General features: G+C 52.4%; 1 protein-coding gene across 1 annotated transcript; it reads left to right on the top strand.

Moving 5' to 3' along the window:
• Nucleotides 1-27,781, top strand: LOC144727441 (hepatic sodium/bile acid cotransporter-like). The gene is made up of 6 exons (XM_078606272.1): nt 1-382; nt 17,117-17,518; nt 19,163-19,367; nt 20,280-20,458; nt 23,491-23,702; nt 25,369-27,781. The coding sequence occupies exons 2-6, from the start codon at nt 17,136-17,138 to the stop codon at nt 25,488-25,490; spliced, it is 1,101 nt and encodes a 366-aa protein (XP_078462398.1). The 5' UTR covers nt 1-382; nt 17,117-17,135; the 3' UTR covers nt 25,491-27,781.
• The last annotated feature ends 76 nt before the right edge of the window (nt 27,782-27,857 follow it).

A 27,857-nucleotide genomic window follows, 5' to 3' on the forward strand; every position in this document is an offset into this window, starting at 1 on the left:
TAAGAGCGAGTTGACCTCGGTGAGGACCACAGCATGACCAGTTATACTGTGCGCGCACACACACACATAAATCACTCGCCACGCAATGATGACGTTAAGTGTTAACGCGGGAACATATTGGCCGAGTTGAATGAAGAGAGGAAACAGAACCGGCTTGGACATCGCTCGCCAGCCCACTGATGTTTCAACCCAACCGTGGCCAGGAATCGAATTTTGTTCGGTGGCCGGGTGTGCAGCCTAGTGCGTTCGCCGCTCACTCAGACACGCAACTCGGTTGGAGGAGGGGATTGGAGTTTGGGAAAACTATCATTTAGTCGGCCACCTCGCTCAACGATCTCCCACTTTGGGGTTTCCGCGATCACTAACCCCCCGACTACGCCAGGTATGTCAGCTGCCAAGTTCCAATGATTGCAGTTCGAGTTGAAGTGCGTTCTCGTGAATTTGCGCGATTCTGTTCATGTTATCGGATAACTACTTTCTGTTAGCTTACTATTCATAAGCCCTTGAAAATAATGGTAAGCAGAGAATTAAAAAAAGCAATTATTAATCGGGCCCCGTGGTTGTGAAGTGCAATCTCCAGGTCTTATCGACTCGAGCATGGGACCTTTTTTACACTATCAACGTATAAAAAAATATAAGTTTAACCGTTGCTGGCAATAAAACACCAGGTTTTAAGATTTTCAAACACCAAAAGGAAACCTTTTGCAATTTAATCAAGTTACCGCATTAACCACACGCGGTTCTTATGGTGAACATGCACACAAACATGCTCTGATAATAGAATTGCATTGTCTTTGAAACTGATGGGCCGGGCGCCTTTGTCAGAGCAAGGTTGTATTTGCATGTGGACGACACGTAGTGTGTGTGGTTAATGCAGATTTGATTCCTTGCAAAAGTTTTCTGTTTGGTATTTTAACATCTTAGCACCCTCCTGCTTTATTGCCACAAAAGGTCAAACACATTCTCATATTTTGATACTGGCAAGGAAAGTCCCATATTGTAGCTGCTCACCCCGGCCTATAAATGTCCTGATCGTCCATTGTCTTTGTGCTGTTCGCCTTTTGGCGTTTTCTGGTCTAACACTGTTTGAGACAAGGCTCTACAGAAAGCTGTCTCTGGTGTGGAACAATCCGTTTCAAAGACAATGCATATATTCATTATCAGAGCATGTCTTTTTTGTTTGTTTGCATGCTCACCACAAGCAGTGTGTGGTTAATGCAGACAGGATTCCTTGCAGAAGGTATCTCTTTGGCGTTTGCACATCTTATCACCTCCTGTTTTATTGCCAGAAAGGGTAAAAGTATATTCGAACTTTTCACACTTATCAACTCTGTCTGGCCTCCGTTTACGTGGTATGCAGAAGGGCAATTGCCTGAAACGTCACCGATTATATATAATTTCTGTTAAGATCACATTTCGATTATTTTGCCGCTGTAAATTTCCACGTGATAAGCCACTTTTGTTGAGCTATCATTCGTGACCAGGTCGCTTCTGAAAAAAAAGTTAATAGCTCAGTGGACCTTACCTGGTGGATTAAAAAAATTGTTTTGATTTAATTGTATATTACTTTCAAATTATTGTTTTACCTTTACAATACTTTGCACTCATATCGTGTTTTGTACGTATTGTGGTCACTTTCTAACCCTCCCCTACTGGACATCTGTGGACAACTTTATTGCTCCTCGGATTCCTCCTCCAGTCTAAATAATGATTCCGATTCTGAGATAATATAGATGCTTAGACATTAGATCTAAAGTTATCGTTCTCTTTAAAAAAAAATACCCGACATGCTTATTGACCTCAATGTCGCCTAAATCCACGTGAATATTTACACTGAGAGAATTAAGGGACGTATTTGGTGAAAGTGATGTTGTCCATTCTCACTCTCAAATCTCTCCTCCCACCACTCCCCTCTCCATGTGTACAATCCACCGGTTCCCCTCCTTTTCCTGACTCGCCCCCACCCCCCTTTGCACTGCAACAAATTCCCCCTCCACATGAAGCGAGAAGCACCTCCCTCTCCCTGTCGAGATTCCGCTCCTTTCTCAAACCTCCCACCTCTTCTCCCTGGCCCCATCCTTCCCTCCATCCTAAGGTACCCCCGTAATCCCTGTACCCACTAAATCTCCCTCCCCATACCCCCATCCCTATTCACCGCATTGCCTGTAGCCACCCTCATTGTACCGCTCGTAGCCCTTGTAAAGCGCCTTGGATGAAGGCGCCGTATAAATGTGAGATACGGCAAAGTCCGTGGCGTTGTCCGTGATCGCTTGGGTGTCGAGATCGCCAGGGGTCCGGGTCTTTTGTTTCTTCGGGAAGAGAGGCAAAACCGTGGGACTCGTTGCTGTACAAGCACAGTCTGGCCCTCCTATAACGCGGTAGTTGCGTTCCTGAGGAAGGCCGCATTACAGAAAACAATCGCGTTATGAATAATAATGCAGGGTGCTTCAAACAAAAATGTTGACACTTCCGAGAATTTGCAACAACACCACGGGAATGCGCCTCCGGGCTCTGGAGACCACCTGGAGAAGATTCCAGGCACGCGTTGACAACGATGACGAATAAGTGGAGACTCGATAATTGTTTTTTTACCCTTCTATCTGGCAACAAAACTGACACCTTTGTTGCCAGATAGAAGGGTAAAAAACCAATTATCATATTTTTACTGGCAAATGAGGTTCCCATAAAGTGGAGACTCTTTGACTTATTTAAACTAATAACATACATTTGTCGTCATGTCACAGTGTAATTATTATCCGTTATTTTTTCCATTAGAAACGACAGTCCCATGTAAGTGTAGGGGTGTTAGAGAGAGAGCCGTTATGCATGGCAGCTTATGGGAAACAAACACAGTGGGCGGGGCTACGTGAGTGCACGGGGGGGTGCTCTCAACGACGTCCGCACCAGGCAGCCCGGGGCCCCACCCCTCAGCGGGGGTGGAGTATAAAGGGGGATGTGTCAGAGGGCTCGGGGCAGAATGTTTAAGTAAACTCTTGAAGACCGAAGACTGCCTAGCTAGAGCCCTGGGCTCCCCTGGGACGCCGCCCTTGTCAGGGCCGCGCAGGACCGAGCCAGCGGCGTGGTCCCGTGAACCAGAGCCAGGACTCTGGGACTCCGGGTACCGTAGCCCGACTGACCAGTGTCGGGCCAGACAGCCTCCCCTAGCCCAGTAATTGGAGGATTAGGAGGCAGGCTAGGGGTAGCTAGCCGTGTGTTCCCAGCTATCCGGGTGAGGGGGCCGATACCCCCTCCAGTACTGTATGTCCCCAGTGACTGTTGTGAAATAAATACGTGTGCCTCTACTGCGGTGTGCACGCGTCCTCAACGGTACTACATCTGGTGACAGAAGTGAACTAATACGAACATGGACACGCGCCGAACAGCTCGGGCCGGGGTGCAGGAGGCGGAGGACACCGCGGGAAGTGCGGTGCCAGAGACGGCTGATGGGGGCAACGAGCAGCCGGGGCCGAATGCATCCTTACCGGGGCATCGGGAGGAAGGGGAGTCGCCATCCGACGGACTTCGGCTGGCGCACGCGAGGCTGGCGGAGCTGCTGTATGCTGCTGCCGCCACACTCGAGAGCATCACTCGGCTGGGGGCTGCTGGACCGCCGCGGGGCGAGGACGGCCGACGACCGTTGCGCCTTCCCGCCATTTCTACTGACTTCAACTTCGAATCTCCCGCCATTGCCGCAGCAGCTGCCGAGGGCGTGGCCAGCCTCAACTTGGGGTCCGACATCGACCTCGCAGGGGCTGCCGCGTCATCACCAACGGACGGAGCGTCACCATCAGCGCGACAGGCGATTCCATCTGTCGTTCGTGCCGACGCTCAGCCGAGTTGCGGGGACAGCAAAGCGCGGGCCTCCACGGCGATCGCTGCGCTACACCAAAGGCTGCCCCCGCTGAAAGAGTTTGTAGCTGAGGAGGGCGACTAGGGGGGGTTCCAGCGGCGCTTCCTCGCGCACCAAGAAATGGCGGGGTGGTCGGACGCCGAAGCCCTCTGCGTGCTGCCGGCGCTCCTCGACGGCGACGCCCTCGCCGCTCTTACGTCGGCACCGAGGGACAAGCGCTCCACTCTTCAGATGGCGCTGCAGTTGCTGGCTGGGGTCTACGGACCTTCGGCGGAATGCAGACAGCGATTTTACGACCGCCAGCGGGGAGCAAAGGAGTCGCCCCTCGCCTACCGTACGAGCCTTCTGGCGTTGGCAAAGACGGCCTTCCCTCGTATGGATGACCAAGGCGTGGACGCGATGGTCACTGAGAAAATTCTTCTGCTGGCGGACGACCTGGACATCGCCATCGTCGCACAGGAAGACACGGAGATGGGTTCCCTCCAGGCGGCGCGGTTCCTCCACGCTAACCTCCTGTCACAGCGACGGAAGGCCAGCAGGGCAGCGGCCGGGCGTACGGTGGCTGCCGTCACCCCCCCGACGGAGGAAGTCTACGCCGCCGACTTCCGACAGCAGCAGAGGGTGGGAGTACGGGCGGGCCGGGATGGGTCGGGCCGCTCCGACCGTCCGTCATCACCGCCTGCGCTCCCGCGCTGCTATAACTGCGGCATCCGGGGCCACGTCGCCTCGGGGTGCCGCTCTCCTCGACAGCGGGGGACGACGCCTCGCCGGGACGCCGGCCCTCCTCCTCCTTCCAAGCTCCATCAACATGACCCGGCGAGTCGCGGCACCCCACATGTTTGGCCAAAGCACACACCCGTTACACACAAGCACACCGCAACGAACGGGGGGCCAACATTGCGCACCGTCGGGCCAACACGCACCACTATGGGGACCCAAATCGAACCCAGGCAGTGGTCCGTGTTGGCCCATCGCGTTGTGGCTGCGTCGTCGGGGTCGTCGGCCGTAGTAGGGCACATTGACGGGGTCGAAGTGCGTATCCTCGTCGATACAGGAGCGTCGGCGACTATCATTTCGGAACTCATATACAACATTCTCCCTGTCCAGAGTCGTCCTTTGCTACCGGTTAATGTCCCATTCTACGCTGCTAATGGGGGTTCATTGGGTATCATGGGTCAGATTCGCGCACAAATTTCGATCGGTGATATTAAATTGTCCGGCCCGATTTTTGATTCCTCCTCGCTGGCGGTTCCGTGCCTGCTGGGGACGGACTTCTTGGGCAAAATGCCAATTCGGATTTTGATTGATCAAGGTTGCATTGAGCTCCCGTCGGGACGACGGATGGAGTTTTTGCCTTCCCCTACTGCGGCTCGGTCGGCGTTCGCGACGGTACCGGCGTTTGTCGTTCAAACGGTTCGCGTGCCGCCGGGGGCACAAATGTTGGTGCCCCTAAAACTTCGCAGGCCCTTCGCTAAGGGTGTTGGGGACCAGGGTGTCCTGCTGGGGCCATCTAGGGCCGGGGTTAGCGGGCCGCATTTAATTCCCGCCCAGACCATTGTAAGGGGGGACGGGGACCCTTTCATCACGGTCCTCAATGTGGGGTCGCAGGCCGTGGTAATTCCTCAAGGGACCGTGCTTGCTCACGCAACGCCGGTGCCCTGCGAGGAACCTGTCGCCAATCACGTTGGTACTGCCACTCTGCCGCTTCCACATTCGGACACCGATGAAGGGTGGATTGAGGCGCTTTGTGCGGGATCGACGGACCTGTCGGATGTAGTGCGTCAAAAACTTAGGACACTCCTGCGCGAATTTGCCGACGTGTTCAGTCAGAACAAATTCGATTTAGGCTGTAACCATTTGCTGCGTCACCATATTGATACGGGTGACAGCGCGCCCATACGCCAAAACCCCTTCCGGCTGAGTCCCGCCGAAAAGGACCATGTCAAATCGGCTGTTGATGACATGTTAGCCGCCGACATCATTTCTCCCTCTACCAGCCCGTGGGGGGCGCCGATCGTTCTGGTTAAGAAACAGGATGGATCGTTGCGGTTTTGCGTCGATTTTCGCCGCCTCAACAAAATTTCCGTTGCTGATGCATACCCGCTTCCCCGTATTGACGAATCGCTGGACGCCTTGGCGGGGGCGCGATTCTTCTCCACATTGGATTTGCTTTCGGGATTCTGGCAGCTTCCTCTGGACGATGAATCTAAGCCTAAAACTGCATTCCGTACACCACATGGTCTCTTCCAATTTAACCGGTTGCCGATGGGATTACACTCGGCGCCGGCGACTTTCCAGCGATTGATGGAATTGGTTTTGGCTGGATTGCAGTGGGATTCGTGTTTAATCTATTTGGATGACGTTATCGTCTTTAGCAGAACATTTGACGAGCATCTCCAGAGGTTGCGGGCCATTTTCCTCAAAATGCGGGCTGCTAATTTGAAATTTAAACCCCAAAAGTGTCATTTATTGCGCGAATCGGTACGTTATTTGGGGCACATCGTTGGACGCTCGGGTATTGCTACCGATCCCGCCAAAACGCAGTGCGTCAGCTCCTGGCCGACTCCCACCTCGGTGGGAGAGGTCAGGAGCTTCGTTGGTTTCGCGTCATATTACCGACGCTTTGTCGCGGACTTTGCCACCATTGCCAAGCCCCTGCACGCTTTGACGTCAAAGGGGGTCCGCTTCCATTGGGGACAGGAGGAGGAGGCTGCGTTCCGCTCCCTTCGGGGCGCTCTGGTTAATGCCCCTCCCCTGGTTTATCCCGATTTTTCAAAACCCTTTGTGCTCGATACCGACGCGAGCAACACAGGTATTGGGGGCGTGCTTTCCCAGGTGGTTGAGGGCGTGGAACGGGTGGTCGCGTACGGTAGTCGAGTGTTGTCTCCAGCGGAGCAACGATATTGTGTCACCCGTCGGGAACTGCTGGCAATTGTCTATTTCATCCAGCAGTACTGGCCATATCTGTACGGGCAGCGTTTCACCGTCCGTACAGACCATGCGGCGCTACAGTACACCCTGCGAGTCCAACAACCATCGGGACAATTGTCTCGATGGCTGGAGGTTCTCCAGGATTTTGATTTTGAGACCACGTACCGTAAGGGCGTTCGCCACACCAACGCGGACGCTCTGTCGCGCATGCCAACCACCCCCGAATGCGCATGCCTCCTGGGGTCGGGTCGGTGCAGGCATCCTGGTGAAATGCCTGTTCCGGTCTTGGCGGCTGCTGGCGACGCAGCGTCAATGACGAATTCCATCGCACAACAGGGATCTGATTCCCTGTTGGGGTTGCCTGCCACGGAATGGGGGCGTTTGCAAATGGAAGATACCTCCCTCCTTGCGTTGCGCCGCCGCGTCGGGGACCGGGGGCGGGGGAGGGGTGATGCCGACGCATGGGAAATGCTCGGTGGGTTGTTAATGCATTGGGACGGGAAATCCCATCGACACCGGCTGGTGGTCCCTTCGGGGTTACGGGGTAGGGTGGTGTGGGCCGCTCACGAGCGCCTCCTCCACCTGGGAACCCAAAAGACCCTGGCCTTGCTCCAACTTGATTTTTTTTGGCCGGGCATGACAAGGGATGTCGAACCCGCCCCTGCAGTCTATCAGGGTCTCCCGGGTGAACGAACTTGTCGCGCTGGATATTCTGGGACCGTTCCCCGCCACCCCCAGGGGAAATAGATATTTGTTAACCGGGGTGGAGTACTTCACGCGCTGGCCTATGGCCTGGCCCCTGGCCAACCAGTCGGCAGCAGCCATCGTGGAGGCCTTTGTCCAGGGATATGTCCTTGACAAAGGTGCTCCCGAGCGGCTGCTGACCGACCAGGGTAAAAAATTTTCTGGCAAATTGTTCCAACAGGTCTGTGAGATCCTGGGCATGAAAAAGATTCGTACCTCTCCATATCACCCACAAACCGATGGGATGGTCGAGCGGTTGCATCGTACCATCACGTCGATGTTGTCACAGCAGGTTTCAGACTCACAGACAGATTGGGACTTGAAAATTCAGGGGGTCCTGGCAGCATACAGATTGGCCCCCCATGCTGCCACGGGATTTTCCCCCTTCTTCCTCATGTATGGCCGCGAACCTGACCCACCTGTTCGGGCCCAGCTGCAGATCCCAGCGCCACAGGGAAAAACTCAATTGGCCGAACATGTTAAATTTAACCTGGAAAAATTGACAGAGGCGCGGGATGCTGCCATGCAGAATTCTGACATGCGGCAGAGGGCTAATGAGCGCCTCAGACTGGGTCGCGCATGTGCTACAGTGGAAGCCGGGGGACAGGGCATGGCTGCACTGTCCCCAGGTACCGCTCGCGACCTCCTCAAAACTGCTGCGGCCGTGGCGGGGCCCCGTCGAGGTGGTTGAGGTCCTGAGACCTCAGTGCGTACGCATTAAATGGGGGAAGCGCCGGTGGTTTGTACACCCCTCCAGGCTCAAACCCTTCGTTGCGGTGCGAGGTCCCACTACACACGCGCGTGGCCAAACATGTGGGGGGGCGACCGACTCAAAGAGTTCGTCTCCGCTGCTCTCGCCTGACGTGTTGCCGGCTGTCCCGCCCCCAGGTGCACCGGGAGTGACGGGCTCACGCCCGACGACCCCCACGGGGGATGCCGAGGGTCTTGCGACGTCAACAACAGACTCACTCGGAGATGAACACTTGCCACCCGACGGCCTGCCGGCCGGGGTTATCCCGTGTGACGGGCCTGCGGCGAGGACACGCGCAAAAATGCGCAGACTCTTGTGTTGCACGGAGTGAAAATGGGAAAAAATAAAAGAAGAAAAAAAAAAAATTTTTGGAAATATTTTTTTTCCTGTGTACATTCACATGTTATGCTCACTGTGTGCGGCGTCGGTGGTGTGTTCCTGGCACATTGCATTGGACGAATGTTGTGTTCGCTGTGTGTTGTGGGTGTGCTGGGGGGTTTCCTGGAAAAATGTATATACGTTGGTTGTACGGATTTCGTATTTATTCGGGGGTGGGGTGCGTCGGGTTATTTTCCCTTCCTGTTGTTCTTCTCGTTGCGTTATTGTTGAAAAATAGTGAGGCACACGCGCGGTCAGGGGGTAAATGCGCTTTTATTGTCGTTTTTTTTGTATGTTGGCAGCCGGGACAGCTGCAAGCTATGCGGGGGGGGGGTGATGTAAGGGTGTTAGAAAGAGAGCCGTTATGCATGGCAGCTTATGGGAAACAAACACAGTGGGCGGGGCTACGTGAGTGCACGGGGGGGGGGGGTGCTCTCAACGACGTCCGCACCAGGCAGCCCGGGGCCCCACCCCTCAGCGGGGGTGGAGTATAAAGGGGGATGTGTCAGAGGGCTCGGGGCAGAATGTTTAAGTAAACTCTTGAAGACCGAAGACTGCCTAGCTAGAGCCCTGGGCTCCCCTGGGACGCCGCCCTTGTCAGGGCCGCGCAGGACCGAGCCAGCGGCGTGGTCCCGTGAACCAGAGCCAGGACTCTGGGACTCCGGGTACCGTAGCCCGACTGACCAGTGTCGGGCCAGACAGCCTCCCCTAGCCCAGTAATTGGAGGATTAGGAGGCAGGCTAGGGGTAGCTAGCCGTGTGTTCCCAGCTATCCGGGTGAGGGGGCCGATACCCCCTCCAGTACTGTATGTCCCCAGTGACTGTTGTGAAATAAATACGTGTGCCTCTACTGCGGTGTGCACGCGTCCTCAACGGTACTACATCTGGTGACAGAAGTGAACTAATACGAACATGGACACGCGCCGAACAGCTCGGGCCGGGGTGCAGGAGGCGGAGGACACCGCGGGAAGTGCGGTGCCAGAGACGGCTGATGGGGGCAACGAGCAGCCGGGGCCGAATGCATCCTTACCGGGGCATCGGGAGGAAGGGGAGTCGCCATCCGACGGACTTCGGCTGGCGCACGCGAGGCTGGCGGAGCTGCTGTATGCTGCTGCCGCCACACTCGAGAGCATCACTCGGCTGGGGGCTGCTGGACCGCCGCGGGGCGAGGACGGCCGACGACCGTTGCGCCTTCCCGCCATTTCTACTGACTTCAACTTCGAATCTCCCGCCATTGCCGCAGCAGCTGCCGAGGGCGTGGCCAGCCTCAACTTGGGGTCCGACATCGACCTCGCAGGGGCTGCCGCGTCATCACCAACGGACGGAGCGTCACCATCAGCGCGACAGGCGATTCCATCTGTCGTTCGTGCCGACGCTCAGCCGAGTTGCGGGGACAGCAAAGCGCGGGCCTCCACGGCGATCGCTGCGCTACACCAAAGGCTGCCCCTGCTGAAAGAGTTTGTAGCTGAGGAGGGCGACTAGGGGGGGTTCCAGCGGCGCTTCCTCGCGCACCAAGAAATGGCGGGGTGGTCGGACGCCGAAGCCCTCTGCGTGCTGCCGGCGCTCCTCGACGGCGACGCCCTCGCCGCTCTTACGTCGGCACCGAGGGACAAGCGCTCCACTCTTCAGATGGCGCTGCAGTTGCTGGCTGGGGTCTACGGACCTTCGGCGGAATGCAGACAGCGATTTTACGACCGCCAGCGGGGAGCAAAGGAGTCGCCCCTCGCCTACCGTACGAGCCTTCTGGCGTTGGCAAAGACGACCTTCCCTCGTATGGATGACCAAGGCGTGGACGCGATGGTCACTGAGAAAATTCTTCTGCTGGCGGACGACCTGGACATCGCCATCGTCGCACAGGAAGACACGGAGATGGGTTCCCTCCAGGCGGCGCGGTTCCTCCACGCTAACCTCCTGTCACAGCGACGGAAGGCCAGCAGGGCAGCGGCCGGGCGTACGGTGGCTGCCGTCACCCCCCCGACGGAGGAAGTCTACGCCGCCGACTTCCGACAGCAGCAGAGGGTGGGAGTACGGGCGGGCCGGGATGGGTCGGGCCGCTCCGACCGTCCGTCATCACCGCCTGCGCTCCCGCGCTGCTATAACTGCGGCATCCGGGGCCACGTCGCCTCGGGGTGCCGCTCTCCTCGACAGCGGGGGACGACGCCTCGCCGGGACGCCGGCCCTCCTCCTCCTTCCAAGCTCCATCAACATGACCCGGCGAGTCGCGGCACCCCACATGTTTGGCCAAAGCACACACCCGTTACACACAAGCACACCGCAACGAACGGGGGGCCAACATTGCGCACCGTCGGGCCAACACGCACCACTATGGGGACCCAAATCGAACCCAGGCAGTGGTCCGTGTTGGCCCATCGCGTTGTGGCTGCGTCGTCGGGGTCGTCGGCCGTAGTAGGGCACATTGACGGGGTCGAAGTGCGTATCCTCGTTGATACAGGAGCGTCGGCGACTATCATTTCGGAACTCATATACAACATTCTCCCTGTCCAGAGTCGTCCTTTGCTACCGGTTAATGTCCCATTCTACGCTGCTAACGGGGGTTCATTGGGTATCATGGGTCAGATTCGCGCACAAATTTCGATCGGTGATATTAAATTGTCCGGCCCGATTTTTGTTTCCTCCTCGCTGGCGGTTCCGTGCCTGCTGGGGACGGACTTCTTGGGCAAAATGCCAATTCGGATTTTGATTGATCAAGGTTGCATTGAGCTCCCGTCGGGACGACGGATGGAGTTTTTGCCTTCCCCTACTGCGGCTCGGTCGGCGTTCGCGACGGTACCGGCGTTTGTCGTTCAAACGGTTCGCGTGCCACCGGGGGCACAAATGTTGGTGCCCCTAAAACTTCGCAGGCCCTTCGCTAAGGGTGTTGGGGACCAGGGTGTCCTGCTGGGGCCATCTAGGGCCGGGGTTAGCGGGCCGCATTTAATTCCCGCCCAGACCATTGTAAGGGGGGACGGGGACCCTTTCATCACGGTCCTCAATGTGGGGTCGCAGGCCGTGGTAATTCCTCAAGGGACCGTGCTTGCTCACGCAACGCCGGTGCCCTGCGAGGAACCTGTCGCCAATCACGTTGGTACTGCCACTCTGCCGCTTCCACATTCGGACACCGATGAAGGGTGGATTGAGGCGCTTTGTGCGGGATCGACGGACCTGTCGGATGTAGTGCGTCAAAAACTTAGGACACTCCTGCGCGAATTTGCCGACGTGTTCAGTCAGAACAAATTCGATTTAGGCTGTAACCATTTGCTGCGTCACCATATTGATACGGGTGACAGCGCGCCCATACGCCAAAACCCCTTCCGGCTGAGTCCCGCCGAAAAGGACCATGTCAAATCGGCTGTTGATGACATGTTAGCCGCCGACATTATTTCTCCCTCTACCAGCCCGTGGGGGGCGCCGATCGTTCTGGTTAAGAAACAGGATGGATCGTTGCGGTTTTGCGTCGATTTTCGCCGCCTCAACAAAATTTCCGTTGCTGATGCATACCCGCTTCCCCGTATTGACGAATCGCTGGACGCCTTGGCGGGGGCGCGATTCTTCTCCACATTGGATTTGCTTTCGGGATTCTGGCAGCTTCCTCTGGACGATGAATCTAAGCCTAAAACTGCATTCCGTACACCACATGGTCTCTTCCAATTTAACCGGTTGCCGATGGGATTACACTCGGCGCCGGCGACTTTCCAGCGATTGATGGAATTGGTTTTGGCTGGATTGCAGTGGGATTCGTGTTTAATCTATTTGGATGACGTTATCGTCTTTAGCAGAACATTTGACGAGCATCTCCAGAGGTTGCGGGCCATTTTCCTCAAAATGCGGGCTGCTAATTTGAAATTTAAACCCCAAAAGTGTCATTTATTGCGCGAATCGGTACGTTATTTGGGGCACATCGTTGGACGCTCGGGTATTGCTACCGATCCCGCCAAAACGCAGTGCGTCAGCTCCTGGCCGACTCCCACCTCGGTGGGAGAGGTCAGGAGCTTCGTTGGTTTCGCGTCATATTACCGACGCTTTGTCGCGGACTTTGCCACCATTGCTAAGCCCCTGCACGCTTTGACGTCAAAGGGGGTCCGCTTCCATTGGGGACAGGAGGAGGAGGCTGCGTTCCGCTCCCTTCGGGGCGCTCTGGTTAATGCCCCTCCCCTGGTTTATCCCGATTTTTCAAAACCCTTTGTGCTCGATACCGACGCGAGCAACACAGGTATTGGGGGCGTGCTTTCCCAGGTGGTTGAGGGCGTGGAACGGGTGGTCGCGTACGGTAGTCGAGTGTTGTCTCCAGCGGAGCAACGATATTGTGTCACCCGTCGGGAACTGCTGGCAATTGTCTATTTCATCCAGCAGTACTGGCCATATCTGTACGGGCAGCGTTTCACCGTCCGTACAGACCATGCGGCGCTACAGTACACCCTGCGAGTCCAACAACCATCGGGACAATTGTCTCGATGGCTGGAGGTTCTCCAGGATTTTGATTTTGAGACCACGTACCGTAAGGGCGTTCGCCACACCAACGCGGACGCTCTGTCGTGCATGCCAACCACCCCCGAATGCGCATGCCTCCTGGGGTCGGGTCGGTGCAGGCATCCTGGTGAAATGCCTGTTCCGGTCTTGGCGGCTGCTGGCGACGCAGCGTCAATGACGAATTCCATCGCACAACAGGGATCTGATTCCCTGTTGGGGTTGCCTGCCACGGAATGGGGGCGTTTGCAAATGGAAGATACCTCCCTCCTTGCGTTGCGCCGCCGCGTCGGGGACCGGGGGCGGGGGAGGGGTGATGCCGACGCATGGGAAATGCTCGGTGGGTTGTTAATGCATTGGGACGGGAAATCCCATCGACACCGGCTGGTGGTCCCTTCGGGGTTACGGGGTAGGGTGGTGTGGGCCGCTCACGAGCGCCTCCTCCACCTGGGAACCCAAAAGACCCTGGCCTTGCTCCAACTTGATTTTTTTTGGCCGGGCATGACAAGGGATGTCGAACCCGCCCCTGCAGTCTATCAGGGTCTCCCGGGTGAACGAACTTGTCGCGCTGGATATTCTGGGACCGTTCCCCGCCACCCCCAGGGGAAATAGATATTTGTTAACCGGGGTGGAGTACTTCACGCGCTGGCCTATGGCCTGGCCCCTGGCCAACCAGTCGGCAGCAGCCATCGTGGAGGCCTTTGTCCAGGGATATGTCCTTGACAAAGGTGCTCCCGAGCGGCTGCTGACCGACCAGGGTAAAAAATTTTCTGGCAAATTGTTCCAACAGGTCTGTGAGATCCTGGGCATGAAAAAGATTCGTACCTCTCCATATCACCCACAAACCGATGGGATGGTCGAGCGGTTGCATCGTACCATCACGTCGATGTTGTCACAGCAGGTTTCGGACTCACAGACAGATTGGGACTTGAAAATTCAGGGGGTCCTGGCAGCATACAGATTGGCCCCCCATGCTGCCACGGGATTTTCCCCCTTCTTCCTCATGTATGGCCGCGAACCTGACCCACCTGTTCGGGCCCAGCTGCAGATCCCAGCGCCACAGGGAAAAACTCAATTGGCCGAACATGTTAAATTTAACCTGGAAAAATTGACAGAGGCGCGGGATGCTGCCATGCAGAATTCTGACATGCGGCAGAGGGCTAATGAGCGCCTCAGACTGGGTCGCGCATGTGCTACAGTGAAAGCCGGGGGACAGGGCATGGCTGCACTGTCCCCAGGTACCGCTCGCGACCTCCTCAAAACTGCTGCAGCCGTGGCGGGGCCCCCGTCGAGGTGGTTGAGGTCCTGAGACCTCAGTGCGTACGCATTAAATGGGGGAAGCGCCGGTGGTTTGTACACCCCTCCAGGCTCAAACCCTTCGTTGCGGTGCGAGGTCCCACTACACACGCGCGTGGCCAAACATGTGGGGGGGGCGACCGACTCAAAGAGTTCGTCTCCGCTGCTCTCGCCTGACGTGTTGCCGGCTGTCCCGCCCCCAGGTGCACCGGGAGTGACGGGCTCACGCCCGACGACCCCCACGGGGGATGCCGAGGGTCTTGCGACGTCAACAACAGACTCACTCGGAGATGAACACTTGCCACCCGACGGCCTGCCGGCCGGGGTTATCCCGTGTGACGGGCCTGCGGCGAGGACACGCGCAAAAATGCGCAGACTCTTGTGTTGCACGGAGTGAAAATGGGAAAAAATAAAAGAAGAAAAAAAAATTTTTTTGGAAATATTTTTTTTCCTGTGTACATTCACATGTTATGCTCACTGTGTGCGGCGTCGGTGGTGTGTTCCTGGCACATTGCATTGGACGAATGTTGTGTTCGCTGTGTGTTGTGGGTGTGCTGGGGGGTTTCCTGGAAAAATGTATATACGTTGGTTGTACGGATTTCGTATTTATTCGGGGGTGGGGTGCGTCGGGTTATTTTCCCTTCCTGTTGTTCTTCTCGTTGCGTTATTGTTGAAAAATAGTGAGGCACACGCGCGGTCAGGGGGTAAATGCGCTTTTATTGTCGTTTTTTTTTGTATGTTGGCAGCCGGGACAGCTGCAAGCTATGCGGGGGGGGGGGGGGGTGATGTAGGGGTGTTAGAGAGAGAGCCGTTATGCATGGCAGCTTATGGGAAACAAACACAGTGGGCGGGGCTACGTGAGTGCACGGGGGGGGGGGTGCTCTCAACGACGTCCGCACCAGGCAGCCCGGGGCCCCACCCCTCAGCGGGGGTGGAGTATAAAGGGGGATGTGTCAGAGGGCTCGGGGCAGAATGTTTAAGTAAACTCTTGAAGACCGAAGACTGCCTAGCTAGAGCCCTGGGCTCCCCTGGGACGCCGCCCTTGTCAGGGCCGCGCAGGACCGAGCCAGCGGCGTGGTCCCGTGAACCAGAGCCAGGACTCTGGGACTCCGGGTACCGTAGCCCGACTGACCAGTGTCGGGCCAGACAGCCTCCCCTAGCCCAGTAATTGGAGGATTAGGAGGCAGGCTAGGGGTAGCTAGCCGTGTGTTCCCAGCTATCCGGGTGAGGGGGCCGATACCCCCTCCAGTACTGTATGTCCCCAGTGACTGTTGTGAAATAAATACGTGTGCCTCTACTCCGGTGTGCACGCGTCCTCAACGGTACTACATAAGTGTTAGCACCCTGTTTAACGTATAGGGTAAAGCAGAGTCCACGATAACTCGTGAGATGCGTACGCAGGCTGAACAGCGACTTGAGGCGCGTGGGTAGTTTTAGCCGGTGTGAGCTCGCCTGTGATGAATGGCACGCACAGGTAGTCCTCTACTTACGATGGAGATGTGTTACGACGACCCCATCGTAAGTCAAAAATATCGTAAGTCGGACCATCGTAACTCGGGGACTATCTGTACTGTATAATTGTGTACTCTGTGAATAGCTACAGGGAGCCAGATGTGTTGCTTTTATAATTATTTTTACTATTTAAGAGAAGGCAATGGTGATCAGGGAGTTGAGCCCGAGCCTCCACGTGAACAGTAGGGGTACAAAGCACGCCCCCGATTTAGATTTCGGGGCTGACCTTCGTTCTGGGAGATGTGAGCTGTGGTGTTGTGACGTGGAGGGTGTCTCTGGTCGCTATTGCAGATACGCAATTTATTTTTAAAAAGGAGGACCTTTTCGAAATAGTTTGTTTTACGTTTTACAAACCCCCCATTCCTGGTGTTCAGCTGTTGTGGAGTCGCCCCCACTTCTCCGGAGGACAGAACACAACGCAAAGTCTCATCTCATCGTCTCCGAACTTGATTGCTTTCAACGTTGTAATTATCGTCTATTCAGCCGAGCTGCCCACCTCGCAATGATTCACGACGGGAGGAGAGGAGACAGGGCGGACCGGCTGCAGTTTGCCTCTAGAAGTAACCAGCATCAATCCCAGCCGGACAACCCCTGATGTCCGACTCGCGCGCTACGCAGTTCCGTTCACTCAATCGCGTCACATTCAATTTGCAAAAAAAAGACGTGTTCCCCAATGCATTCACCGCATTGCATCCAAATTCGTGTTTTGAAAACGACGCGCTGTGGGAGAAGTGGACTGGAACGGCACCCCTGTACCGACGGCGACAGGCAGACATCGGTTATTCCGCGGGACGTTCTGATTCTTCTCATCTTAGATATACATAGATTTATAGAGAGCCTTGATTCAAGGCGCTTTACAGCAAGTGTTAAAAACAAAAATGTGTACGTAAGATGATGGTAGTTGAAATGATAGTTGGGGGTTGTTGTTAAAAGTGGCGGTATAGTTATGGTGACAGGAGAATGGGTTGGGAGTGGTTAAGGAGTGGTTGGGGGTAGTGATAGGGAGGGGTTGGGGTAGTGATAGGGGTTGGGTAGTAAGAGGAGTTGGGGTAGTGTCTTCTTTGTCTTTGCATATTCGCATGTGTATTTGTGTAAGTTCCTGTCTACGCTTGCGTGCAGGGTGGGGGAAGGAGGTGTGTGGGGGGGGGCAATCGTTGATGTTCGTCTGTCTTTGTCTTTTCACGACGACAGGTAACAGGGCCACGGACCCATGTCGCTGCTCCCCACTACGGATTCGTCGCCCGCCTGGTTCAACGGCAGCGCCGGCAACGGCACGGCCGCCAGCCCGGAGGGAGAGGGCGCCTACGGCAACGCCATCAACGCCACCGTCACGTTGGTCCTCGTCGTCACCATGGTGTCCCTGGGTTGCACCATGGAGCTCCAGCACATCGGCGCACACATCAGGAAGCCCCGGGGCATTATCATCGCCGTGCTGGCGCAGTTCGGCATCATGCCGCTCACCGCCTTCGCCTTGGCCAAGGTCTTCCGCCTGAATCCCGTGGAGGCCGTCACCGTCCTCATCTGCGGCTGCTGTCCCGGAGGGAACCTCTCCAACGTGTTCGCGCTGGCGCTCGACGGAGACATGAACCTCAGGTCTCGGCGTGCGTGCCTATGTTGCGATTGTTACCGCCACGCTGGGTGAATATAAGGGAGAGGCGAGCAGGTTTTGGCGCTGTCGTGGGGGTTTGGGGTCCTGGCTATCATTGTCGCTGTCATCTTTGTAGTCTCTTCGTCACCGTCGTCAATAGAGTCGGCCAGCTATATTGTCTTTGTCGCTGTCTTCGATATATAGTCAACCAGCTATATAGTCGAATGTCGCCATCATCGCCATGTGGTCGGCGCTATATCCTAACCTGTGACTGTGTCCTTATGCCGTAGATGTATGCCGACAAGAAATAATGAAGGAGCCCTCTACAGTTACGTCTCTGAAGTCAATACATTACAAATAGACAAGAATCAGAATCAGAAAAGTAATTGCCCGGGTATAAGTGTTGCACACTCAAAATGAAGGACGTTGGGCAGGTGCTCCAGATCGAGGGCAAACACATTTATTGTGGTTAATCTGTAAAATGCAACAGCACGTGTGCCACACACAGCAATCCTTGAAACGAGTCGCCATTAACCATGTGACTGGTGTCCAAGTGCGGTTATTCAATAACAGTTTTCTCTTAAACCCGATTCTACTACTGATAAACCATCTTTATCTTTGACAATAACATTTGCACATCACTATTCGAATATTCCTTTAATCCCAAGCTTTATGTCTATCTATACCATCCACTTATATCGGTATCTTGCACCCATTATCTGTACTGTATGTGTACATTATACATACTGTATTTGTTACCATTGTACAACTTACTACTTTACATGTGTTCTATTCTCAATAGCATTGCCAGTAGTCATACTCTGGGTGCATGGGCATCGTTATAGACTAAACAGTATTAGGGTTAGAGAATTACAATGACAGTAGGTAATTACAGTGCATCATCCTTTACAATGCACAGTGCTAAAAGCCCTCTAATTGAATATATCACAAACGAACAATTCAAAGCCAAGCTTAAAGTCTAGAAGAAGTCTAGAACATTTATATAACGATCATAAACAACCTTTGGGTCCTTTACCTGTAAAATTCAACAGCACGTGTCACACACAGCAATCCTTCCGAGTCGCCATTAACCACGTGACTGGTGTCCAAGTGCGATTATTCAATAACCCTGCCAGCCACCTACAGGCCCAACTCAGTCATCGCATGCTGCTGTACACACATGCATTGATGCACTGCACAGCACATCAGGACTTTCACAGACACACACTTTACTCCCTTGCTGCTGCACAAGGATATAATTAAAAGAGTGATCCATTCCTAATGTGCCACATGAGGCCCAGTGGGTTAAGAAGCTCTCGTTCAAGGGCGACTCGATCGGCAGACAACATCAACTCATTCCACAGTTACAGATTTAAAAAAAAACAGCAACAACAACTTAATAATATTTTGTTAAATGACATTCACACTAACACGTTCGTTTTGTAACAAAAATTTTTCGTTTAAATTAGGACGGAGATGTCACACTGGAGAGGCCAAGAAACGAAACTGGGAGGTTCCAAACACTTTGGGTGCAGACACGTTAAATGCCTTCAATCTAAATTGTGTGCGAAATCCGTGGAACTATCAATAGACAATCAGGCGCGCGTCGGTGTGTGGTGACGTTGCCGTTGTGCTTTCTTCGTGTGCAGCATCCTCATGACCACGTGCTCCAACGTGCTGGCGCTGGGCATGATGCCGCTGCTGCTGTGGGCGTACAGCCACGGCCTATCGGACACGCGCTTCGTCATTCCCTACGCGAAAATCTCCATCGCCCTCGCTCTCATCCTCTTGCCCTGCGCCGCGGGAATCTTCATCAACGCAAAGTTCCCCAAGTACTCGCAAGTGGTCCTGCGGGTGAGTACGCAGCATCATGCGGCGTGATGCTGCTGTGTGCGAGCATCTCTTAACCCTTTCCCGTTCCGATGACGAACGTGTACGTCATCAGTTTTCTTTCGATTCTGTTCCGATGGCGTACGTGTACGTCACCGGAAAAAAAGTATAATAAAATAACTTTATCAGTACCGAGGCTCCCACAAGTCTATGCTAGAGGGTGTGGGGCACAGTTTGGCGCCAGCTATTCTCGAGTGCGGTCGTGTCGCTACGGTTCTCTGCGGTGAGTACAATGTCTTTAAGAACAACGGCGCTGCGCCTCTCTAAATAAAATTAACCGTCAGCTGCTTGCGCGTTCCGAGATTCAGAGGTGAACGGGACACCCACCCTTGCAACTTGCAGACGTCTCAGAACGGGAAAGGGTTAAGGATGGTGTGACGTGAGTTGGCTCTGTGGCTGAGAGGAAAGAGTGCTGAGCTGGCAACGATGAGAAGGGTTCTAATCCATCGGCCCCCAGTGATTTAAACCTTGTTCTCTACAGCGGAGTGAGTTGATGGCCTTACCCCGGTTAAGAATGAAAAAATGCACGCAATTCAATTTTTCACTTAACATGGATGAATTACATCTCCGAGAAGCAAATCAGGTGGACTATCACGCGACAAACGTTGTTCTTGTTGGCCGGGCGGGCGGGAAAGTGCCGCCACCTTCTCTGTAGGACAGACGTGCAGGCGCGATGAGACGAGCTCGCTATCGGGAGCTGGATGCTGGATGGACCGTTGCATCGCAGAACCGTGACGGAGGGTGACGGCTTGGTGGGGGGAGAGGCGGGGGGGGGAGGCCTCCATCCAGCGGTGGACATAGATCCTGACCGAGACGACGCAAGCCTCTCGCCTGGTAGAAGCCAAGGTTCTGTCTTTCCGTCGCTGTGTGCCGCAGTCAGGGATGGTGCTCCTGCTGGTGACCGGGATTGTCTTCATCGTCCTGACGGCGCTGTACGTGGGCTCCGCCATCTGGCTCGTGTTCTCTCCCACGCTCATCTCCATCGGAGTGCTCATGCCCCTGCTCGGTTACACGCTGGGCTTCGTCCTCGCGGGGATCTTCCACCTCTCCTACAAGTGCGCGTCTCAGTACTGGGATACCAGTGGTGGCCCTTGACATAAGCAAATTAAGTGGATTAAATGTGGGGGGGGGGGGGGGTGGTGGGGGGGAGCACATCCGTGAAGGAATATGGGTGCACCACATATCAGCTTGGGCGCCACGGTGGTGAGACGTTAACTCCCTTGCCTCGTATGCAAGGAGGTCGTGGGTTCGATCCTGACCCTGAAGCTTGTATATTTGAAGTTTGCATGCTCTCCCTGTGGTCGCGTGGATTTTTCTCCGCGTCCTCCGGTTTTATCTTCCACATTTAGAAGCGTGTGTTTAGAATATTTGGCTGCTATGAATTTGCACGCACTACTATGGCCAGGTTGCATCAGAAAACAGGATCAGTGGGCCGTACCTGGTAAATAAAAAAGAGTTAACTCACGTGCTTTTGAACATAATGCTAATGACACGTTTACATTTGTTTTATTGTTTGTCTAATAACTAGGATGTTTAACACATTCGTCAATAACAGTGGCCTTAAAATAATAAAAATATATATTCAATTACGTATATTTTTAATATAGAATCATGTCCGTGCTATGAAGAAGGACCATTGCTAGAATTCTCACTTCATTTGTTTATTTTAAAGGCATATTGTAAATGACGAATGTGTTGAGTTTTTGTTGATTGTTCTTGTGTGCACCACTGCCAGTATCAACCGGGAGACTTAGGAATGAAGCGTCTTTTTAAATCCTTTATATTAAGTTCACTTGCTTGCTTGCGCGCTTACGACCGTGCAAATCTTTCGGTCGTTTTTTAACCCACTTCCCGTGATTAAATCGAGCTGACATTTTGCACACAGACTCGTTGTGCGTGACAATTTATTTTCGTGAAATTTTTTCCCCAAAATTTTACACTTTTTAGGAAAAAATAAATAATATTTAATTACCAATTGCTTAATGGTGGCAGGCAATCATCTGACCCATAGGTGGCAGCCATCTCAAGCCAGAGGACGAGAGGACTCTAGCCGTCATGCATATAAAGGATTTATAGTGAAAAACTTTGTTTTTACGGGTTAATTTTTTCCTTTGTCCACCCATAAAAGGCCCGACTCGCGTTTCGTCTGCTTTGATCATGCTAACGATGCCCGTTTACAAAGCTACAACAAAACTCAGCGATAAAACTTCATTCGATCACAATTTTTTCATTCGCTACACGTTCTATTGTCGGGATACCTATTCCGTGCCTGGTTTTTGTCGGCCTCTCTCAGACTGGAGAGAAATTCATTGGGCGTAATTTACCTCCCACGCTTACACAAATAAGATAATGCCACAAGTGTGTGGCTTATGTCCAGATCAAAATCCCCACAAACCAAGACCCCCCAATCACTGCGTCTTCATGTGGTGCAGTAAACAGGTTTGTTCTGCCATCAATCTCAATTGATGCCCCTCTGTTCTGGAATCACTTGACCTCCCATACCGCATTGAAATTAAATTCCAACCATAGCTGAGTTAAAAAACATAATAATGAATAGCCTTGACGACGACCTGTGTACATTTTTAAAAATAAGATAAGTGCTTGTTTTCATGTTTTGTTTTCGCCTTTATTCAATCTGTTTTCGCACTCATTACACACAAATTGTTTGCCGCAAATGAACCACAATACCTTGTTGACCTCGTCAAGGAGCGTAGACCATTAGGCAAACTCCGGCCATCCCCGCAGTGGCTTTTGGCTAACCATCGAACAAAGACGGCCACTGCTTCGCACGCTGTCAGATGCGCTTCTGTGGCCGTCTGGATAGCTCTTCCTTCCAATATTCGGAATCCACTGGAGCTATGCACTTTTAAATGTAATTTTAAAACTAATTTCTTTTGTGTTCAGTTTGTTATCCTTCCCCCACACATCCGTTGAGCATGTTTGGCTACGTACAGCGTGAAAGAAGTTCAAGATACATACATACGTCTAAGTCTACATTTTACCAGAATGTTGACTAATTTCTGCCTCTTCGGGAGTGAACGAACGCCGTGCGGTGCATTACAAGTCGAAATAATTATAATACAATAATGATTGTCATAATTATTATTGTACGTATTTTTTAAACTGCAATTCACATTCTTTACTTGTTATTGTAACATTATAGTGTAGATGTCTTGCATTTATACGTAATCAACCAGGCTATGCGTTAATTGTGTGTTGACCGACTCTCTGTGTTGCATTACATCACATTTCGATATTTTGCGAGGTTATTTAATTTTAGTGTGCCTTTCTCCTAATTTTCAAGCTTGCGTGCCGTGCCACGTCGTCATCTTACTTGCGCAGCAGCAGCACGTTGCCGTCCACTCATTGATATGCTAATTTTCTCTGCCTCCTCCCTCTCTCCGTCCCCGCCCCCCCTCTCTATATTTAAGGGACCGTCACAGAAACGACCCCTCTCTTTGTGCCGATATGTGTCCTCTCTCTGTGTGTCCTTGTGATGTCTGTCTGCTTGTATGTCTGTCTATAGTTTTCTAGTTAGATTTGTGTTGCTATTTCTTTTATGCCTGATGATGATTGCTTGTGTTGCAATCGAAACGTCGCTATTATTTTAATTTATTATTTTATCTTTAGACGTGACTTAACCGCTTACTCAATGCCCTTGTTAAATGAAGATACTGACTGAGGTAGGAATATATGAAAGTCTTCCAGGAAATTGACTGTCCTGGATGTTGTCAGTCGTGTAATAATACACTTCTGAAGGCAATGCATTTGCACGTGGTTCTTGTCTCTGCCAGGGTTGCAAGAGAGTCTTCTGCCCCTGCTATATATGCCAGTTGCTCTGTATCCTAGAGTTGGCAAACAAAACAACAGTGGTGGTGCTAGGCACAATGCAAACTAAGCAAAAGCATAGGGCTCCAAGCGGCTCAAGGGGCACTGGATTCATTGAAAATGTAATAGTGAACCAATTATCAGCTTCAGTGGGTCTCTCCTCAAGGCTCCCAATGTGCCAGTACCACAACTGGCAAAACAACAACAACAACAGCAATGCTTACGCCCATCCCCTCTCTCCCCGGCTCTCACGAAACAGATGCAGACGTGCCATCTCCATGGAAACAGGATTCCAGAACCTGCAGCTGTGCTCCGCCATCTTGAGGCTGACCTTTGACCCGAAAGTGATCGGCCCGCTTTACCTCTTCCCACTGCTCTACATCATCTTCCAGATTGCAATGGCGCTGCTGCTCGTGCTCACGTTCCGCCTGTACGTCCACTGCTACCGGCAAAAAGAACAGCGCCACGCCGGTACGCCTGCCCCAAGGCACCGCCGTCTCTGATGTTGTGACCGTAGGGAGATTTATGAGCCAAAAACAAGTGGGGGGGGGGGGGGGGGGTCTTAACACGGAAAAAATTAACCCGTAAAAACAACGTTTTTCACTATAAATCCTTTATATGCGTGGCGGCTAGAGTCCTCTCGTCCTCTGGCTTGAGATGGTTGCCACCTATGGGTCAGATGATTGCCTGCCACCATTAAGCAATTGGTAATTAAATATAATTTATTTTTTCCTAAAAAGTGTAAAGTTATGGAAAAAAATTTTCACGAAAATAAATTGTCACACACAACGAGTATGTGTGCAAAACGTCAGCTCGATTGGATCACGGGAATTGGGTTAAAAAACGACTGAAAGATTTGCACGGTCGTAAGCGCGCAAGCAAGCAAGTGAACTTAATATAAAGGATTTAAAAATTGAGAACCGACACAGCCCCACCGAGGAACACCCGTGTCTAAACTAAACTAGTTTTTGGTCTTGCCAGGTAAGGCCCACTGAGCTTCCTAGCTCTTTTTTAGAAGCGACCTGGCCACAATTGATAGTTCAACCAAGTGGCTTGTCACGTGGAAATGTATCGCGGCCGAATGCTCTAAGAGGCGTGTTTATAAATGTGGAGGGAAAAACCCCGAGGACCCGGAGAAAGATCCACGCCATCACGGGGAGAGAGACACGCAAACTCCTGTCTTGTTTTCATTGGCAAGACATAAACCCCGTAACGTTTTTGCTATTGCCGTGGCTAGTTTCCAGTTGTTCGGAGTACATGCGTTGCGATTACCAATGACCAATGACAATCTCCTTACGATTACTCCAGCAGTAGGATACTGGAATCTGTGTTGCTCATGAACATTCTGTTGTACACAGCAGATAAACATGACGATGTATGTTTATTTAGCACCTAAATGCATGCTGTATAGAACTGTAATGCACAAGACTGCATGACGGCGTATCGGCCAGCAGAGTGAAATGTCGTCCTATATATTGTTGGACTGTGCTATGCAGCCACGCCAATGCTCTCTTATCTCCAACAACCTGCACTGACCAGCGTGGTGAAGTATGGTCAAATAACCCCCGCGACCCGCATGGCGTGGGGAGGCACTCACTGATCCAGCAGTGGATTTGCAAAAACGGTTGGACATGTAATGCGGGCAGTTCCTACCATAGGAATGTGGAATTTCCATCACTAGCTCAGGGCCGGCAATCAGATATGACCATCGCGCCTTGCATGTTTTGAGTAGGGAGCAGTGTGTTACTGGTAGTAACCTCCTGGTTACACCGGCCCACGGGATGATTTTGTCCGTCCGTCGTGCAGGGAGGGGCTGGGTGTGGGGGGTGGGGATGGGTGGGGAGGGGCTGGGCGGGGAGGGTGGGGAGGGGCTGGGTGGGGAGGGGCTGCTCACCCCGTGGTGCCCTTATCAAACTCAACGTTTAACCTACTCACGTCGGCTTGTGCCCGCCCTCACAGTCGGGCATATTTGCGGAACACACCACGCCGCCGTTGACCCTGGCCATTGACCGAGCAACCCAACGTTCCTACCAGCTCCCTCCGCAGGAATGTGTTATTTGACCCGGTACTGTGAAAGCTTGCACGTGACGTCACCTGATTTTTCCCACTTGTGTTGCGTCCGTGTCGTTTTACACAGAGGCAACCGTCGAGATCTACAGCATCAAGCTTGAAGGTGAAGTCGTGGAGTTGGATGGCGGTATGTCAAGGCACAAGAGTGAAGATGACAGAAAGGAATCTTTTTCCGGAACAGCCTTTTGACTTTGTTTAAACTAGGCCACAACTTAAGCTGCCCTGCACTTGTTTTAGTGATATGGGAGGACTTTGCGTATGGAGCGGAATGACCACCGAGCTCGTGCTTTTTGAAGTCACACCAGAAATTACCGTGGATTTAGCAACCACATTTTTTTGCGGAGGGCCTGTGATGCAGAGGTCAGAGCACAGAGCTGGTGCCTAAACCATCCTGGCTTTGAATCCAGACAGCTGCCTATGATCAAACTGGGCTCCCAAGCGTCAATACCGTTGTTGATTGTCTCAGCCAAGTGACCAAAGGCTGCATTTTTATTTGGCCAATTTCCACCTGTTCAGAGGCATTCTCAGTGGCGGCAGAGGTGGTTTGGGAAGTGCGACTCCTTCCCGTGTGCACCGTGTCTCAGCTGCTTTGCTCCGTCACCTTGTGGATCGTGGGTTCACTTGAAGGAATTTCGGAAGAAGCGAGCTCTGTTTTTGGTGGGCCGATGTCTAATACGAAGAGCTGCACTGATCTGTTGAGATATTCGAATGAACACTTCATATCAGAACTTACCTCAATATGGATGCAATTGGGAAAAAAAAATACAAAAGTGATAAAAAAAAGCAAACGAACTGAATTGTGTCTATTTGCTTTAGTTATGTTGTCTTGACGACACAGTGTGCCGATAACTTGATCTTGCAACTTCGTGGCTTTGTCATCTTCGTTCAAAGAGAGCCTCGATTTATTATAATCTACTAAGCGTGTGTGTGTGGCCAGATTTGTATCTGGGAAGCGGCAGTGTAGTGGTTATCATGCTGTGCATATTAACCTGGAAACCCGGGTCTGATTCCTGCTGACGGCCAACACTGGTGACGATTATATGAACCGGTCCTGGGCCTCACCAAGGTCGACTCACCCTCGAATGAGTTCCTGGTGCGGTGTGTAAACATCGCCACTGGGGAGACAAAGGCGGCCGGGCGTGGTGCTGGCCACCCACACGCTCGTGTGCCGTGCCAGCCTTCATAGGTGCTCGCTAACAGCACTTGCCCCAACAGTCTGTTAAGGCTACACGGGGAATCTGTTTGGCCAGATTTGTATAACTTTATTGATACCGGGCACAAGCATGGGGTAAGTCCTACTTTCCGGAACATCTCATAATCCGGAGAATGCCATCAAAGTAAAAATGTCTTAAGCGCGGTACAGCAATTAACGATGTGCCTGGACCACGTTGTCAAAACCTCTTGGAGACGTTTCCACGTTCAGGGCCAAATAATTTACTGCACTTTAAATTTTGATTTCAAGCTTTCGGCCGTGGCAAATCACTGTTATAATTCAGTGGGCTCACTTGACATTGATTTCTCCAAGACAGAGGTTCTTTGCAAGCCATCTGGCTACCATGAGAGGTTCGTTCATGAGGCTATTCAGATATACAAACACAGAGACAATTTCAACCGAGAAGATAGATTCTGGGTTAGCAATCATTGGAAGGATTTGATAAACCATTTCGGGTCTTAATTGATTGTGTTCACGCTTACGGTGACTTTCAGACCGCATTTCATTTTCTGCTCCCCCCTCCTCTTTTCCGAACATAGATGGACTCGTCCATCTGGCCAACTGCCAAATCGCTGTCCGTGGTGCTGACGTCAGGAAAAACCGCCACTTTTTTCAAATTTTCTTGCTGTGGATTTCACACCTGATGATGATTGCTTATGTTGCAGTAGAAACGTCGTGAGACTTTTTTGTTGTTTTATATTTATATTATTTTATTATTTCCCTTCTACGTGACTTTACCGAAAGAACTAAGAATACAATTACTGCACTTTGTTGCAAAAAAATCCTTTGTTCAAGTTTGTTGATAAAAAAGTAAATCAAAACGGCTTTCATATAAATTGCCGACACACTAACAATCTTCCCGATATTTTATGGAAACTCTTCATCTGTGTTTGCCATGATCGTCATCACCCGCGTCACCGGCTATGATCAATCCGCTGCTGGATGATGGCCTACTCAAGCCGTCACCATCCCTCGCGAGCCTGCGATGCAACAATCCATCTAGCACCTGCACACAATTTCATCGCTCCATCTCTCCTCTGACGTGTCAGAGTGGTGTGTACGTACTGAGTATCTGTAAATAATCTCCCAAGCTGAGCAATACGTTGCAATATGTTGAAGAACCCGATGAACTTCCATAACACGAGATTTCTTGTAAATGTTGTGGGTTTACTCTCCAACACACCGGTGTGCTGAACTAGTAACGAATTGATATAAAGCTTTCGTGACTGCAGGGATTCATATTCTTGGTTCTTTCGGTAAAGTCACGTAGAAGGTAAATAATAAATTAAATTAGTTTTTTCATATGATTATTATTTTATTATTTCCCTTCTACGTGACTTTAC

Source organism: Lampetra planeri, chromosome 25 (assembly GCF_965212315.1).
Source record: "Lampetra planeri chromosome 25, kcLamPlan1.2.h2, whole genome shotgun sequence".
NCBI lineage: Eukaryota > Metazoa > Chordata > Hyperoartia > Petromyzontiformes > Petromyzontidae > Lampetra > Lampetra planeri.